At 39.1% G+C, this 13108-nt stretch overlaps 1 protein-coding gene across 5 annotated transcripts in view; it reads left to right on the top strand.

Annotated features, from left to right (window-relative positions):
• Window positions 1-8627, top strand: part of LOC135682561 (uncharacterized) — a 33994-nt gene extending 25367 nt beyond the window's left edge. For 4 of the 5 annotated variants that reach the window (XM_065197512.2, XM_065197507.2, XM_065197511.2 and 1 more), the window contains 4 exons: window positions 3238-3467; window positions 4619-5502; window positions 5819-5952; window positions 6602-8627. In XM_065197512.2, the coding sequence (XP_065053584.2) occupies window positions 3238-3467; window positions 4619-5502; window positions 5819-5952; window positions 6602-6915 (1562 nt within the window). In that variant the 3' untranslated portion in view covers window positions 6916-8627. The remainder of the gene's footprint in view (window positions 1-3237; window positions 3468-4618; window positions 5503-5818; window positions 5953-6601) is intronic. The other variant, XM_065197509.2, reaches the window with a different exon arrangement.
• Window positions 8628-13108: the final 4481 nt, after the last annotated feature.

Genomic DNA, 13108 nt, shown 5'->3' on the forward strand with positions numbered 1-13108 from the left:
CGGGGCTGTTTCAATTTCAGATCTTTCTTTTAGCAGTAAAAAATATAATGTTGATATCTCTGTTTTTGACCACAAAGAATTAAACGCATTTAATCTGCCCGTTATGTAATCTAATTATTTATATACAAATCCGTCGATATGTTGAAAAAAATATCATGCAGATGTTGATGAAAGCATGAAACTGCAGAATAAAACAATTTGATATGCATAACAGGAAAGGATATAGTCGTCTTCTGAAAAATGTTTCCTTTTCCACTTTTTCATATTTAAGATTATAATCTAAAAGTATCAAGGCTAAAGATAGCTGAAATTTAAGAATTTTTAAGAAAAATGCAAAATTCAAGCTTATTCAAGAATTTACTTTTTGTTTATTTGGGTTTTTGTAAAGCAAAAGCAATTGCGAGTTTAACGCTTTATGTTTTGAAATAGACGTATCCGGCCTTGAAGTCATTAATACTCAAATGCGACTATTTACATCTTGTGTTGCTTAAAAATAATTAAAAATCAATCTTAGGCTCAAATAAAAAAAGAGCTAAGAATATTGAGGCTCGGCAAAAAATCAGGTGTTTTTATAAAAAAGCATGTATATTCATATTTCATATTTGATTTGTTTAGGGAGGGTTGCCCTTCAACAGAAGTTGTTTTTCAGGGGACCCTCCAATATAAACTAATTACAATATATAATTAAAATACTTGAAGATAAATCATGTATACATGTCATTATGTATGTATCACATGTATGCCATTTAAAGGCATTTGGCACAGGTAAAAATGGCTTACAGCCACTCGAACACGAGCGGTTGACCAATCAAATTGCGCACAGAGAAAAACATGTGAACAGGTTCCGCCTTTCTGCAAATCGGTGAAATCCAAGAGCAGCGCGCAGTGGTTTCACGTTAGCGGTTTCCAATTCCTTACTTGTTCGCGTGCTCTGATCAATTTGCCCTAACTTATTTTTGGATTCGCTGTACTTATGCATGTCAAATGCCTTTAAGACTAGCGTACTTGTGTAGTGATTTTCATATTGCAAAATAGGCCATATTCCTACTGCTTCCTCGATCATGCCATCACCATGACATCCACTTACGTCATTCTCGGCATCACCACCATAGGACATTCCCTTCATCATTGTTCACACATTCACTCATCTAGTCCTAACTGACCTCTTCCCAAGTCTGTGTCTTTCTCATCTATTGTATCATCATTACATCATCCTAACTCATCTTTAGTCAGCAATTTGATTTCTGTAAAAAAGTATGTTAATTTGTATGTAAGTGAGTTCAGTTCAGATCAGAGTTATACAGCAACACAGTCTCTCTCACTGGCTCCGTGTTCTCTGCACGTTAAATAAGACCGGAACAAACATCAACGATAGAAAGTCAAACGATAAAGATAGGAACCACGGAAATTCTTGCTAAATAATATCGTTCCTATACTTGTGCCCAGTACTTGTACCCAGTACTTGTAGGACGTTACTGTGGCGAATTCCTTTCTGTTTGCTATATAGCCATAAATCTAGGTAAACTTACAGAATTGGATTTGCTTGAAAAAATGGAAGAAGCCTCGCAATCAGAAATACCTTTTGGGCGGACATGAACAATCCGGAGAGGCATCATGTTTTGCTTGATGTCATATTTCTAGGCGAGCGTTCCCTGACCCTAGGCGACCTGCGATTCGTTGATACAGTCAGAAAACTCCTCGACGTGTATGACACAAGGTTAAACGGGTTATCCGAACCGGATTCTTCACCTTCGCCTACCTTTTGCATTGTTTTTAGACTAGGGTACTCATGCCCAGAGTAAATCACAATATCATAGTAAAGTCCTTAAAGTTGGCCATATAGCTATGAAACTTGGTAAACCTACACATTTTGATATGCTTTCAGGTAATTACTCACCGTTCGCTAAGGAATATTTTGAAGAGATTCGCTTGCTTCTGAAAATGATCATTTGCGTTCGTAGCTCTCTTTAATCCCATTAATGCCTTGAGCCATATTTACTCGTACCCCGCCTACTGTTCAATGTAGTCAATGTAGAGATCGTGAAGTAAAGAAAACCACTGACACCTCAAACAGTCGGCTGTAGACCGGTTTCGCTAGACTCATCAGTACAGCTAGACTGATTGATATCCCAATGCTGACCTAGGGCCAGCAATTAGGCTGTCAGTGGCAATGCATGTGGGAGTTAGTGTAAAAATGAAAACAAGTACGCATGGGTACGTACATATGTAGAGATTGATTGTAAAACGTACAGATGATAGGCGTACTCGTCTCATTTCCTGGATATAAAAAATGTTAAAAACAGATCATTCCATCAACAAATTAAGATTTTTATCAGATTGCACTAATTAAGTAATAAGAAGCTGTAGCCCGATTTCTATTTCCTACTTTACCCTTTCTATAAATTTCCTTTTAAATCGATTTCAAGATTGTTGCATTTTCATTTGGTGATCTTGAGGTTGTACAGCCGCTTTGAAACCCGAACAATTTGATTTCCATTTCAAAAATCTTGTATTGGTTGGCTTTGGACTGATATCTTTCGATTGGTATTTATCGAAGTTGTCTGTAACCTTTGGACCACAACGCTCCAATGACATTAAATGCGGTTCAGCCAAAATCTAGGTCCTCCCTACAGTCGTTGAAAAGTAACCAGATCGTACCTTCTGATGACGTCAGCAGAAAGGTGGCTCGCACCGTAGATGAATTCCCTTAAATCAATTTTATCAAACGCTGTCAGCAGATGTTTATGAGCTTGCCAAATGATTAAAAAAGTATGCTTTCAAGCCCGAGTTGGCGTTTTCCCTTAATGTACGATACAGCGTTAGATAATCGTTATATAATATGAAGAAATGAGAAGAAGCCGCCTATAGAAAGTTCACATGACGGTTATAACCTTAATCTGTTTGGTTGAAAAAGTGATAATGCTACCTTTATCATTACAATATGATTTTGTAATGATAAAAAGCCCTGGGTATCGGTTTTTCAACCTGTTCTCTTCCTTTCAAATTTACACATGATGTCAAAATCAATCTGACTACACATGATGCCTTCTGCAGACATTTGATTCACTTTTTAAAGCCCTTTAACTTTTCTAGAGATGACCTGCATTGTCACATTATCGACATCCGTGTATTTGATTTGGCGAAACTTTCATCTTTTGCTGTCCGCCGTCTATTTTTACAACTCATATGTTCGTTTTAACTGTAAATTTCTAAAAATCAACCTACTCCTCCTTTTAGGCCAGCCTGTTGCCGGGCACGATGCTTCACAAGTAATTTACCAGCCTGGCTACTCTGCATCACGTCCTGGGGGCGTTGTGTATCAGAGCCAGCAAATGCCATCTCACGCTGCCCAACAAGCGCATTACCCATACATGATGCCAGTTCAGTATTCTGGTGGCGGACCGCAACAACATTATTACGTCGTTCATCAACCACAAGGCGATCGTTCTGCAATGCAGCCCATGCAGGTGTGTTCTTTTTCTTCGTTCATCTCGGTAGCACATTCGAGTTTTAACAAGTTTGGAATGTTAGGTTTGTGCGTTTGAATTTAAGGTTTCCTTTTTACGCGTTGCATCTTTTACGTTTCGAAGCTCTATAGATACTTCATGTTTTAAGGTTACGGTAAACGTTTTGAACACGAAAATTGGTTTTTTCTTCCTAAAGGCCAAACGGCTCAAGGAATCTAGATAAACTATATATCATTCGATGCACAAGATTATGGCGTATCTAGCCAGATAAAAAGTATTGGCAAATAATGTTAAATGTTATTTTCCATGCGAATTTACTGGTCAAAAAGTGTACCACCTTCAAAAGCTATTATGTACCCTTGCGTTTGAGGTAACAAAATCTGACTTAGACCAGCAGGAAGTGCTGGTCCTAAGCTACCAAAGTGTGTCTCAGATTTTTTAAATTCCTCCTCTTCTTGAAACTATACCCTGTCAAAAATTGGCAAATAATTGTTCCACCCTCCCGCAGCTGTATTTGGGTATAAAAGACGGACCAGAGAAAATAAAAAAATTTTGAGACACACTTTGTTTGCCCAACGTCTGCCCTGGCCGTGTGCAAATTTTCGAGCCATTCGATTGGTTCCTTGGGTACATAATAGCTTTTTCGTACCTGCATGTAGAGGAATTTCAAGTCCGGAGAAAACGGGATTTTACTGATCGCACTTGCAAGATACACTCGTAAACCACAGTGTAATCCGGGTCAAGTCACTTGAAGATTTAAGATCAATAAGCCTGTTTAAATGAACACAGCCGTACATTGGGTATATGGATGTGCCATGCGATATTGTAAATGAGACATGCGACTACAACCGCAAAGCAACGATAATCGGCTTAAAAGGTCAAGAGATTTTCAGGCCTCAACTAAAAGTTTTGATAAAGAAATTATGGAAACCTTCGTTTACATGGGATTTTTTCCACTTTCAAAATTTCTGTTTGTTTCAAATTGGGTGTCATTGTGTGCCTTGAAAGTTCGGCTACTTGAATGTGAAAAAATCGAAAAAATGATGTTTTCATCCAGCAAACGTTTACCGTAACCTTAAATAGATTTTGCATTTCATCATTACATCATCTTAATGTTTTAAAAAGATAATGCTTACAACATTTCTTCGCAGACGAATACAGCTCCTATGCCCGGACCAGCCCAGCAAGCCCAACTTGGATACCAAGAAGTTGCTGGTCAGATGGCAGCTTTGTCGCTGTCGCATCGTCATCACGAGAATGCTGACGAGGACTCTGCGTCAACTGACAGCTATTCCACAACACCAACACCACCACCCCATAGCCAGATGGACATGCAGCATCAGGTGATGGTTCCCGGTAGCCCTTACGTCTTAGTTCCTCATCGACAAATGGTCCCAGGGCAAATGTATCAGAGCCCAATGCCTTTACAGTACATCCCCGGCCAGGGATACGTTCCCTACCCTCCTTATGCACAATACGTGACAATGCAAGAGCCAGGAACTAGGTATCCTCAGTCACAAACTCCTCCTGTTCAAGCCCGATCGCCCTCCCCAGTAATGGTAGGTGCACAGTATGTAGGAAATCATCCTCATCACGTCCCTACTCATATCAACCGCTCAGCCCCAGGTCAGACCCCGCCATACACAAGGACACCTCCACCAACATCTGCTCCATACATTTGTAATACAATGCAAGGACCCGTCCCAGGAAGTACAATGATTTTTCCTGTACCTCAATCCCTGTCGGCTCAAGCAGGTGGAGCAGTACCTCCTGGTTCAGTCACCCCTCCTGCAACATCTGGCCCTTACTCTAGTTGGAAGGCCCAAAAGAGGGGGCCAAAGGGGACCAATGGTATGAGCCACGACATTCTTCACTACCAAGCCTTGGCCCAGGAGGGTCATAGAGTTCAGCAAAACATTGCCTCGATGTCAGCGCAGACTAGACAACCAATGGTAAAGATGATTCACGTGCCTCCGCATTTACCAGTGATGACAGGGCAAAGGTATGTCAATCGCGAGAAAAGCTGCTATTTTAGGTATGCTATAATCTGGAATTGTCTTGTCAGCAATCGTTTTATCGGCAATCGTTCCAGCAGATATGCGTTATGGTCTTTCTCTTTTTGTAGCAACGAATTCGCTCCTCCTCTGCGTTTTGTCTAAGCTCTACTCTATTTCTGACGCACAAGGGGTAAATTCGATTCTGTTTTCGATGTCAAAACATACCTCTTTTAAATGTGAAAAAGCTTGATTATCATTACCTTGAAGAATTCGGTAATATTAAGTAGCAGTACAACTAATCTTAATATTATGAAATCAACTGAAATGTTTAGTGGCGTAACATTGCTTCTTTAGGTTTCCACAGCCACCAGCAGCGTATAACCAGTTTGTTGGATATTCTCCTGTATATAAACGTAGTAAGCCGAGGGTGCAAAACAGAACACCAAGGCAGTCTGCAAATAGCAGCACAGCAGATGACGATAAAAAAAGTAAGAATAAACTTGCTAAATCTTAACCTTATTTTTATATATGCTGCGTCTTTCTCTTATTCATCTTTTCAAAAATCTTTCCATAAATATGATATGTTTCGAGTACCTGAACAATAGGTATTTGAGTTCAGTCTCTTGTATATAGGTGTTTAGCAACCAGCTCTGCGGTGCTTTATTAAAGAGGACTGTGGAAGTAAGGGGGTAGCTGCGTAAACCGATCAGGGCTCGTTAGTAATCTGGTGGGAAGGTTTAGAGCAAGTAGCTGATTGGGAAAACCAAGTTTGAATTCTGTCTCCAGTTGATACAAACAAGGAATAAAAAATTATAGAAGCCTCCAACAGCAAGAGCAATTATTTTTAGGGAAGAATATTCCATGTTTTAGTTTTACATGTGTTGATTTCTTGTCCATAACAGTCACAAGGGAAATTATATTCGACGTGTTGCTAAGATATTGTAGACTTTTAAAGAACTTGCACAAATTTAAAGAAGCTGTTTTTGCTCAACTTAAATAAGTGATGTTATAATTTTTCCAAAATAATGGCACCGTACACTCCCCATTCATGTACTTAGGCTATTGAAAAGGCTCCTCTTACATCAGTGTTTATCAAATTAAAATTAATCGTCTATAATTTAATGTTTTAAATTTTAGCGGTCAGTCACATCTTAGAGGTTTACGATATGCCTGAGGGATTGTCTTCTTCTGAAAACGAGGCTCTACTTAAGGACGTGGAAGATGCCGGCGGCCGGATCCTTCAGATCAACAACAGTTCAATCGGCTCTTCACAAACACCGGTCGGACCTCGGGTTCTAGCCATATTCAAATCTGCAACGGACGCTCAGAATGCTTTGGAAACGATCAATAGTCCAAAGTTTAAATTGCGGGTATCCCAAAAATCCCCCACGCATTTTGCTGCGGACAACAGTGGTACGTCTCCGAGAAGTAGTAGTACGTCAAGTTCATAGCGTTTTACTAAATCAAATTTTAAAACGCTTTATTTTATAGTTAGAACGTAAGAGACTTTTGAAAGTTTATGTCGTTAGGAAAGCAGAATTTTATTGAAATTTCCACTCGAACGAAGCAGCACTCTTATTTAAAAAACTAGCCTTTTGTTTTTGTGTAATGTGGTCGTTTTTATTTGAGAGATTTTTGTCGAATGTTGATTTGATTTGACTTCCGTTTATTTCATATTTTCTTGGTGCCCTTTTTTATGTAAATCTAGTTTTCTACCTCACAATTAGAAAATTAGGAACTGAGCCATTGCCACGTGTTATTTAGGTCTTTATGAGCTTTTCCTCTGAATCGTTCTTGTGCTCGAATAGTCTCACGATAGTTGAAATTGCCTTCATTTTGACAGCACTTCTAATGACAGCGCTAAAACAAATTTTTAATGTCTGAGATTAGAGAAATGAAAAATTTATCCTTCCCTTCCCATCACCCCAATGCTCTTTTAAGGAAGCACATCTCTCTTGTACTCTTTTGCTTTTCACGTTCTTATGCGCCTTTGAGAAGTTTTATTTGTACATTACGATACACATCTAGTCGTGCTAGGATTTATCTTTCTTGGTTTCCGGATTTTCTTTCAACGGTGTTAAGCTGTTATTGTACTTTATGTTCTGGAGTGTTTTGGAAGGGAGGGAGGGTCATTACTGTTACTGAATTTTTCTCGTCTGCAACCAACCCAAACTTACTGATAAAAGGCGAAAACCCCTTTTTTCTGGTATGTAGTCGTTGCACGAAAATTGTCAGTAAGGTCCACTGTCACTATCTTTGTTAATGGGAATTTTCGTGTGGGTAGAGATACAGGGGCGAAAGAGAAATTCTGTTTGAGCTGCTTTAAGTACCCTAGAAAATATTCATTTTCATCGATAGTATACGTGGGATATTTCATCTTTTATGTTTGTTTTATCACATGAGAGTGGTGCAGATCGTCACCATGTAGAACACAGCAAGTCGGTATGTTGTGAAGAAAACTTTCCCTTGTAACGTCATAGAGGTCTTCCCTTTATCCACTACAGTTATTTATTGTAGGTAAGATATTCTTAATATATAAAAAATGAATTTTAGAAGAGATGTTTATCGGTGTAAAGTGTGAAAGAACAGGTCAGTTTCCTGTTGGTCAGTTTCCATTTGGCAGCTTGGCTGATGCCATTTTGAGTCTGTACCGAGAACCCATCACAATTGGTTAGCATCTTAATAAAGCCATTTTTGCAGAACAAACAATATTTGTTACATTTCAATATAAAAAGGCATAGTCAAGCCTAGAGGTGTCTCCATTTTGAGAAACTTGAGACGGCATTTTTATTATCAAATTCTGCGCCATTTTTGAACAGTGAGCGATGCGAAAGTGATTGCCTGCAAAGGCAGTGTAGACTCAGTTCATGAGGTATCTCGGTTTAGACTCGAAATTTCTTAAGACGCTTGATAAAGTAAAGTAGGATTGTGAAGGTAAATATTGAATAATTTAGAATGCTCATTGAATATAGTTAACACTGTTAGCATGCTTTTGTGATGATTATAGTTAAATTTTATGCAGAGGAACTGGAAGGAATTTATAAGTTGTTGTTTTAACGTGCTGGAAACCAGTAAAGGCCGATACAAACGAGTAGAAAAGGTGAATATGTGTAATGCTCTCAGCTATATTTAAGTAAATCTTCAATTCATTTTCAATTTGTGAGCTTTTTGTCTAGCTTTGTCTCTACTGCGCATGCTCTGCGGGAGAAGTGCGACGTTTGAATAAATCAGATTTTCAGACACGTTTTTATTGTAGTCCGGTCTGAAGTCACAACAATCGTGCAAAATATGATACCAGAATGAAATCTTCACAACTTATGTAGTTTGAAGCATAAAAACGGATGCGAAACAGACCCAAGCTGAAAAATCCCTCTAGAAGCAATTTTTAGAGCATTGAACTTGGTCCTAGTTCTCAATATGAAAAAAGTCCCTTGCGAGCGATTTAATGAGTGTATGCTTGCAAAATTTGACATTCACATACAATCTGAAGTGTGAAATTTCATTTTCATTTTTTTTCATCTTGAATCTTTATTCCCTATCAGATTCCCTATCAGCTATAATATAATTAAACTACTTCTACTACAAATTAATTCTTTAACATATATAAAATAAAGATGTTGCTGCTCTACCTAGGAATCGTGTTTTGTTTTGGGAATTTATTACCTTTGTAGGAATCCCTTCAAGTCAAGTTTTTTTTAAACATGGAAATTGTGGGGCTCATTCTGATGTTTCTTGGAATCTCATTCCATGTTTTGGCCCCAGAGTGAAAGAAACTTCCCTTTGAGAATTCCAAATTTTGCCATGGGATGTCAATATCAAGCTGATTCCTTGTCGAATACCTGGATACCCCCGATCTAGTAATAAATTTACCTTTAAGGCTGTCAGGACAAAGACCATTCATCATTTTGCACGCCATTATGGCCCTGTCATATTTAATGGTAGAAAGAAAGGTAAAGCCTGTCATGTTTAGAAAGGGGGGTTTGGTCTCATACCACGTAGACTTTCCTAAAGTCTATTTTGTGTTAAATCCGTAAGGCATTCGTACTACTGCGAGGGCATTTCTAAATTGCGGAGGAGACGATCGTGCAACCTCTGAAAGTTCTATTTTTTTAATAAACCAAATCAATTAATACAGATATATTACGTAACTATTCTTTAAAACAATACCTATTTTACAACTCGGATACGATCAATCAATACACTCAGGATGAAGCAAGCTGAGTATTTATGAAAGATTTATGGATTTAGAAATTAAGGCCGCAAGCACAGGGCAGCTACAATATTCTCTCCAATTGGCGGACACCGTCGGGGCCAGAGCAAGGTGTCCGCTAACTCAAGTTTGCTTTTCCTAAAATTCTGTACATTACTTGCTTGGTTAAACCTATGATTCTTTCATGCCGGGCACCCCACCAGGGGGCTATACTCAAGTTGAATTGCCACTTGATGGACTGATCTGTTAGGAAATCATGGAATTCCTCATCTATCATTAGTTTTTTCAACCACTTTGCTGCAAATTTAAACGTCTAAGTGTTGTCTGAATAAATCTTTTTAGGCCGTCTACGTCTTGCTGTAAACCTCTTCAAACACTGGAGGAAATTCTTTGCTGTTGTGTCAGGAATAACTTCCATGTAAACAGCTCTCGTTAGACTGCAAACAAACAATAGGATATGTGCTTTTCCTTATCCCCCTTTTCTTGTTTTGTGACTAATTTGCCTGCATAATCAACACCGACTACTTCAAAAGGTCTTGTTCCTTCAGTTCTGTCATCTGGCAATAAGCCTGGTCTTGGCTTGAAAACTAGTCACGCATTGAATCTTTTGCATGTGTTACACTTTTTGATGACTCTTTTTGCTAGCTTTCTTAATCGTGGAATCCAACAGTCCTCTCTAACTTTCGCCGTTGTAAGTCCTCTTCACAATGAGTACTCAAATGCGCATAGGAAACCAATCTTGCACTAAATAGAACATCGGATGAAAGAAATATTGGGTACTCTCCTTGAATTCTTCCTTTACAAACAGATTTCTCTCTCATCTTTCTCTAACCCTAGTTGCTTATGTGTTTCTTTGAACTCTAGCTTTACTTCAAACTCTTCTTTAACATTTCTAATCCAGAATGCTGTTACATCTTGCAGTTTCGCTGTTGTCAATGGACCGACTCTTCTGTCTATTTTCTTTAATCTGGAGTTAAATGCAAACCGTTTCAACCAAGCTGTCACTTTCATTGCTTCAATGAATGAGTGCTTTTCTAGGATCCTTTCAGTAAGTACATCTCTTATCTCCCGTCCAACCTTGAGTATTTCCTTCACTGTATTTCCTTCACTGTCTCTAACTCTGTATCAGTGTCTGCTGTTGTCTTTATATCCTTTGGCCACTCTGCTTGACAGTGATTCCAATCTGGTCCTCTGAATCAATCACCTGTCAATTTTTTGACATTGCTCCCTCGATTTGCTATGTCAGCTGGGTTCAGTTCAGGTACATGCCTCCAAACTATATAATCTTTCTCCTTAATCTTTGAGACCTGATTACTCACAAACTGTTTATAACGGTTCTCTCCCTTCATCCAATGAAGGGCAACAGTGCTGTTAAGCCAAGCATAGACATTTTCGATTGGGTGTCCTTCAAGTGCTCTTACTACATTGTCGACAAGATTAGCTGCCATGTGTGCAGATACCAACTCTAGCCTTGGAATTGTAGGGTGGTTCTTTGCAAGGCGAGACGTTGCTACCGAAAGTCCTTGACTTTTCTCAGACTCCTGTTTTATGACTGCATAAACTATAGCTGCTACTCCGTCTACACTCGCATCTCCGAACGCGTGTAGCTCAATCGAAGTTATTCTCCCTTTATTCGTTGGAATGCTTCTGGGTATCGCTACTCTTTCTGGCAAATTTATACTCCACTTGAAGAATCTTTCATTGAGGTCTTCTGGAAGTCCTTCATCCCACTTGACACTTTATTGTTTACATGCAACTCTGAAAATGATCTTTCCAACTAGGGTAATTGGTGAAAAATTTCTGTACCTCTGTGATGGATGACCTAGCAGAAGGTCATCAACGTAGATGCTTCTTTCAATCTCCGAGACTTCTTCGGGAAACTCTGCTCTGCATTCTTCAAGATGTTTCTTTGCGGCAGCATAAAAATGGCGATTGGTTGCACCCAAACAATACTCGAGTGATTCGATAGACTTCAAGTTTCTCAAAATCTCTGTCTTTCAACCAATGGAACCTTAGCACATCTCTGCCCTGCTCTTAATTCTTATTTGTAGGAAAGTTTGTTTCATATCTGCACATAGTGTGATGGGTTGCAATCTGTTTCGTGCCAAAATGTCCCTTAGGTATTGTTTTAGGGTTTTGCAATGGGGGGCTTGTTTCGGGGCAATCGTTGAATGATGGTGATTGATCGTTTGCTCTTGCAGATGTATCGAATGCAATTCTTACTTTGGTTGACTCTGCTGACTCTCTTACTATGGCTCGGTGAGGCAAATAAAACTTTCTTCCTTCTTTGCTCTGACATGTAACTTTCTCTATAATTCCTTCTTGCTTCTGTTGCTGTAGTATTTCTTCATACTTGTCATAAAGCTCTTGCTGTCTTTCTAACCGTTCTATAAATTCTTTCAAGTAATCCAACTTAGTGACAGGGCCTAGGTTTTGCTTATCGACTTCAGTCTCAAACTGATTCCAAAAACGGAATCAGTCTATATGGGTCCCTATAAATTTGTGATACTTAGCTTTGGAAGCTTCACTGCGGTTGCAGGCTTTTCCCTTACGAGGGGTCTCCCTTTCAATTCAACCAATTTTGCCTCTAGTTGTAATCTTTGCTCAATTTTTGTCTTTCTTGCTCTGAATCTACCTCTTGTTCTTTCCTCTTCGCGTCCTGTTTAAAACATTCAATAATCTCTTTTATACCTGCCGCTATGGGCTGAAACTTCCTCAGTCTTTCTTCGATTCCGATTCTTCATTTCTTTACTTCACTAGGGATTTCCCCTTCCTCTGGTTTCAATTCTTGTATTTGAATTTTCAGCTCCTGAATTTCGTCCAGTTTCGTTTTGTATACTCTAGTGTAATGTTTCTAGCCTGTAATCAATCTATATGTCATCATCTCTGTATCATGTTTGCAACGTACTGCTGTCACTATGTTTTGTACTCTGTTGTTGTTTAGCTTGTTGATCGATTGTAACCAGATTCATGTATTATAAGTAAATGTAGCTCATAATGTAAGTCAGTCGTGATTAAGGATAAGAGAAATACAGGCGTATAAACCAGTGTCCTTTATTAGCGTTTCTCCTACACTAGACTGTCTCTCGATGTCCTTTTGATCCTTTCTCTGCATAATTCGTCAGTTTCTTCGTTCAGATATGATAAAAATCCAAGCTTTTTGTCGATTTTCTTGACAAACTCTTCCACGAGGGCCACTTTGAATTCACAGTCTTGAACTCATTTATTACGAAATTCACTCACTTCTCACCTTTTCACATCTCAGGCACCGCGGAGCAGGGGGGCTGGGTGGCCCCCCCCCCCCACTTTTTGCAAAAAATGCCAAATATTGAGTATCAAACTACCAGAAAAGCCTCTTTTTATACGGTTTTAGCCCCCCCCCCTTTTTTAGACGCCCCACTTTTCTCAACGCTCCGCGCAGTGGCGGACTGGCC

The sequence above is a fragment of the Rhopilema esculentum genome, chromosome 16, assembly GCF_057945365.1.
Source record: "Rhopilema esculentum isolate cy_ngs chromosome 16, ASM5794536v1, whole genome shotgun sequence".
Lineage (NCBI taxonomy): Eukaryota > Metazoa > Cnidaria > Scyphozoa > Rhizostomeae > Rhizostomatidae > Rhopilema > Rhopilema esculentum.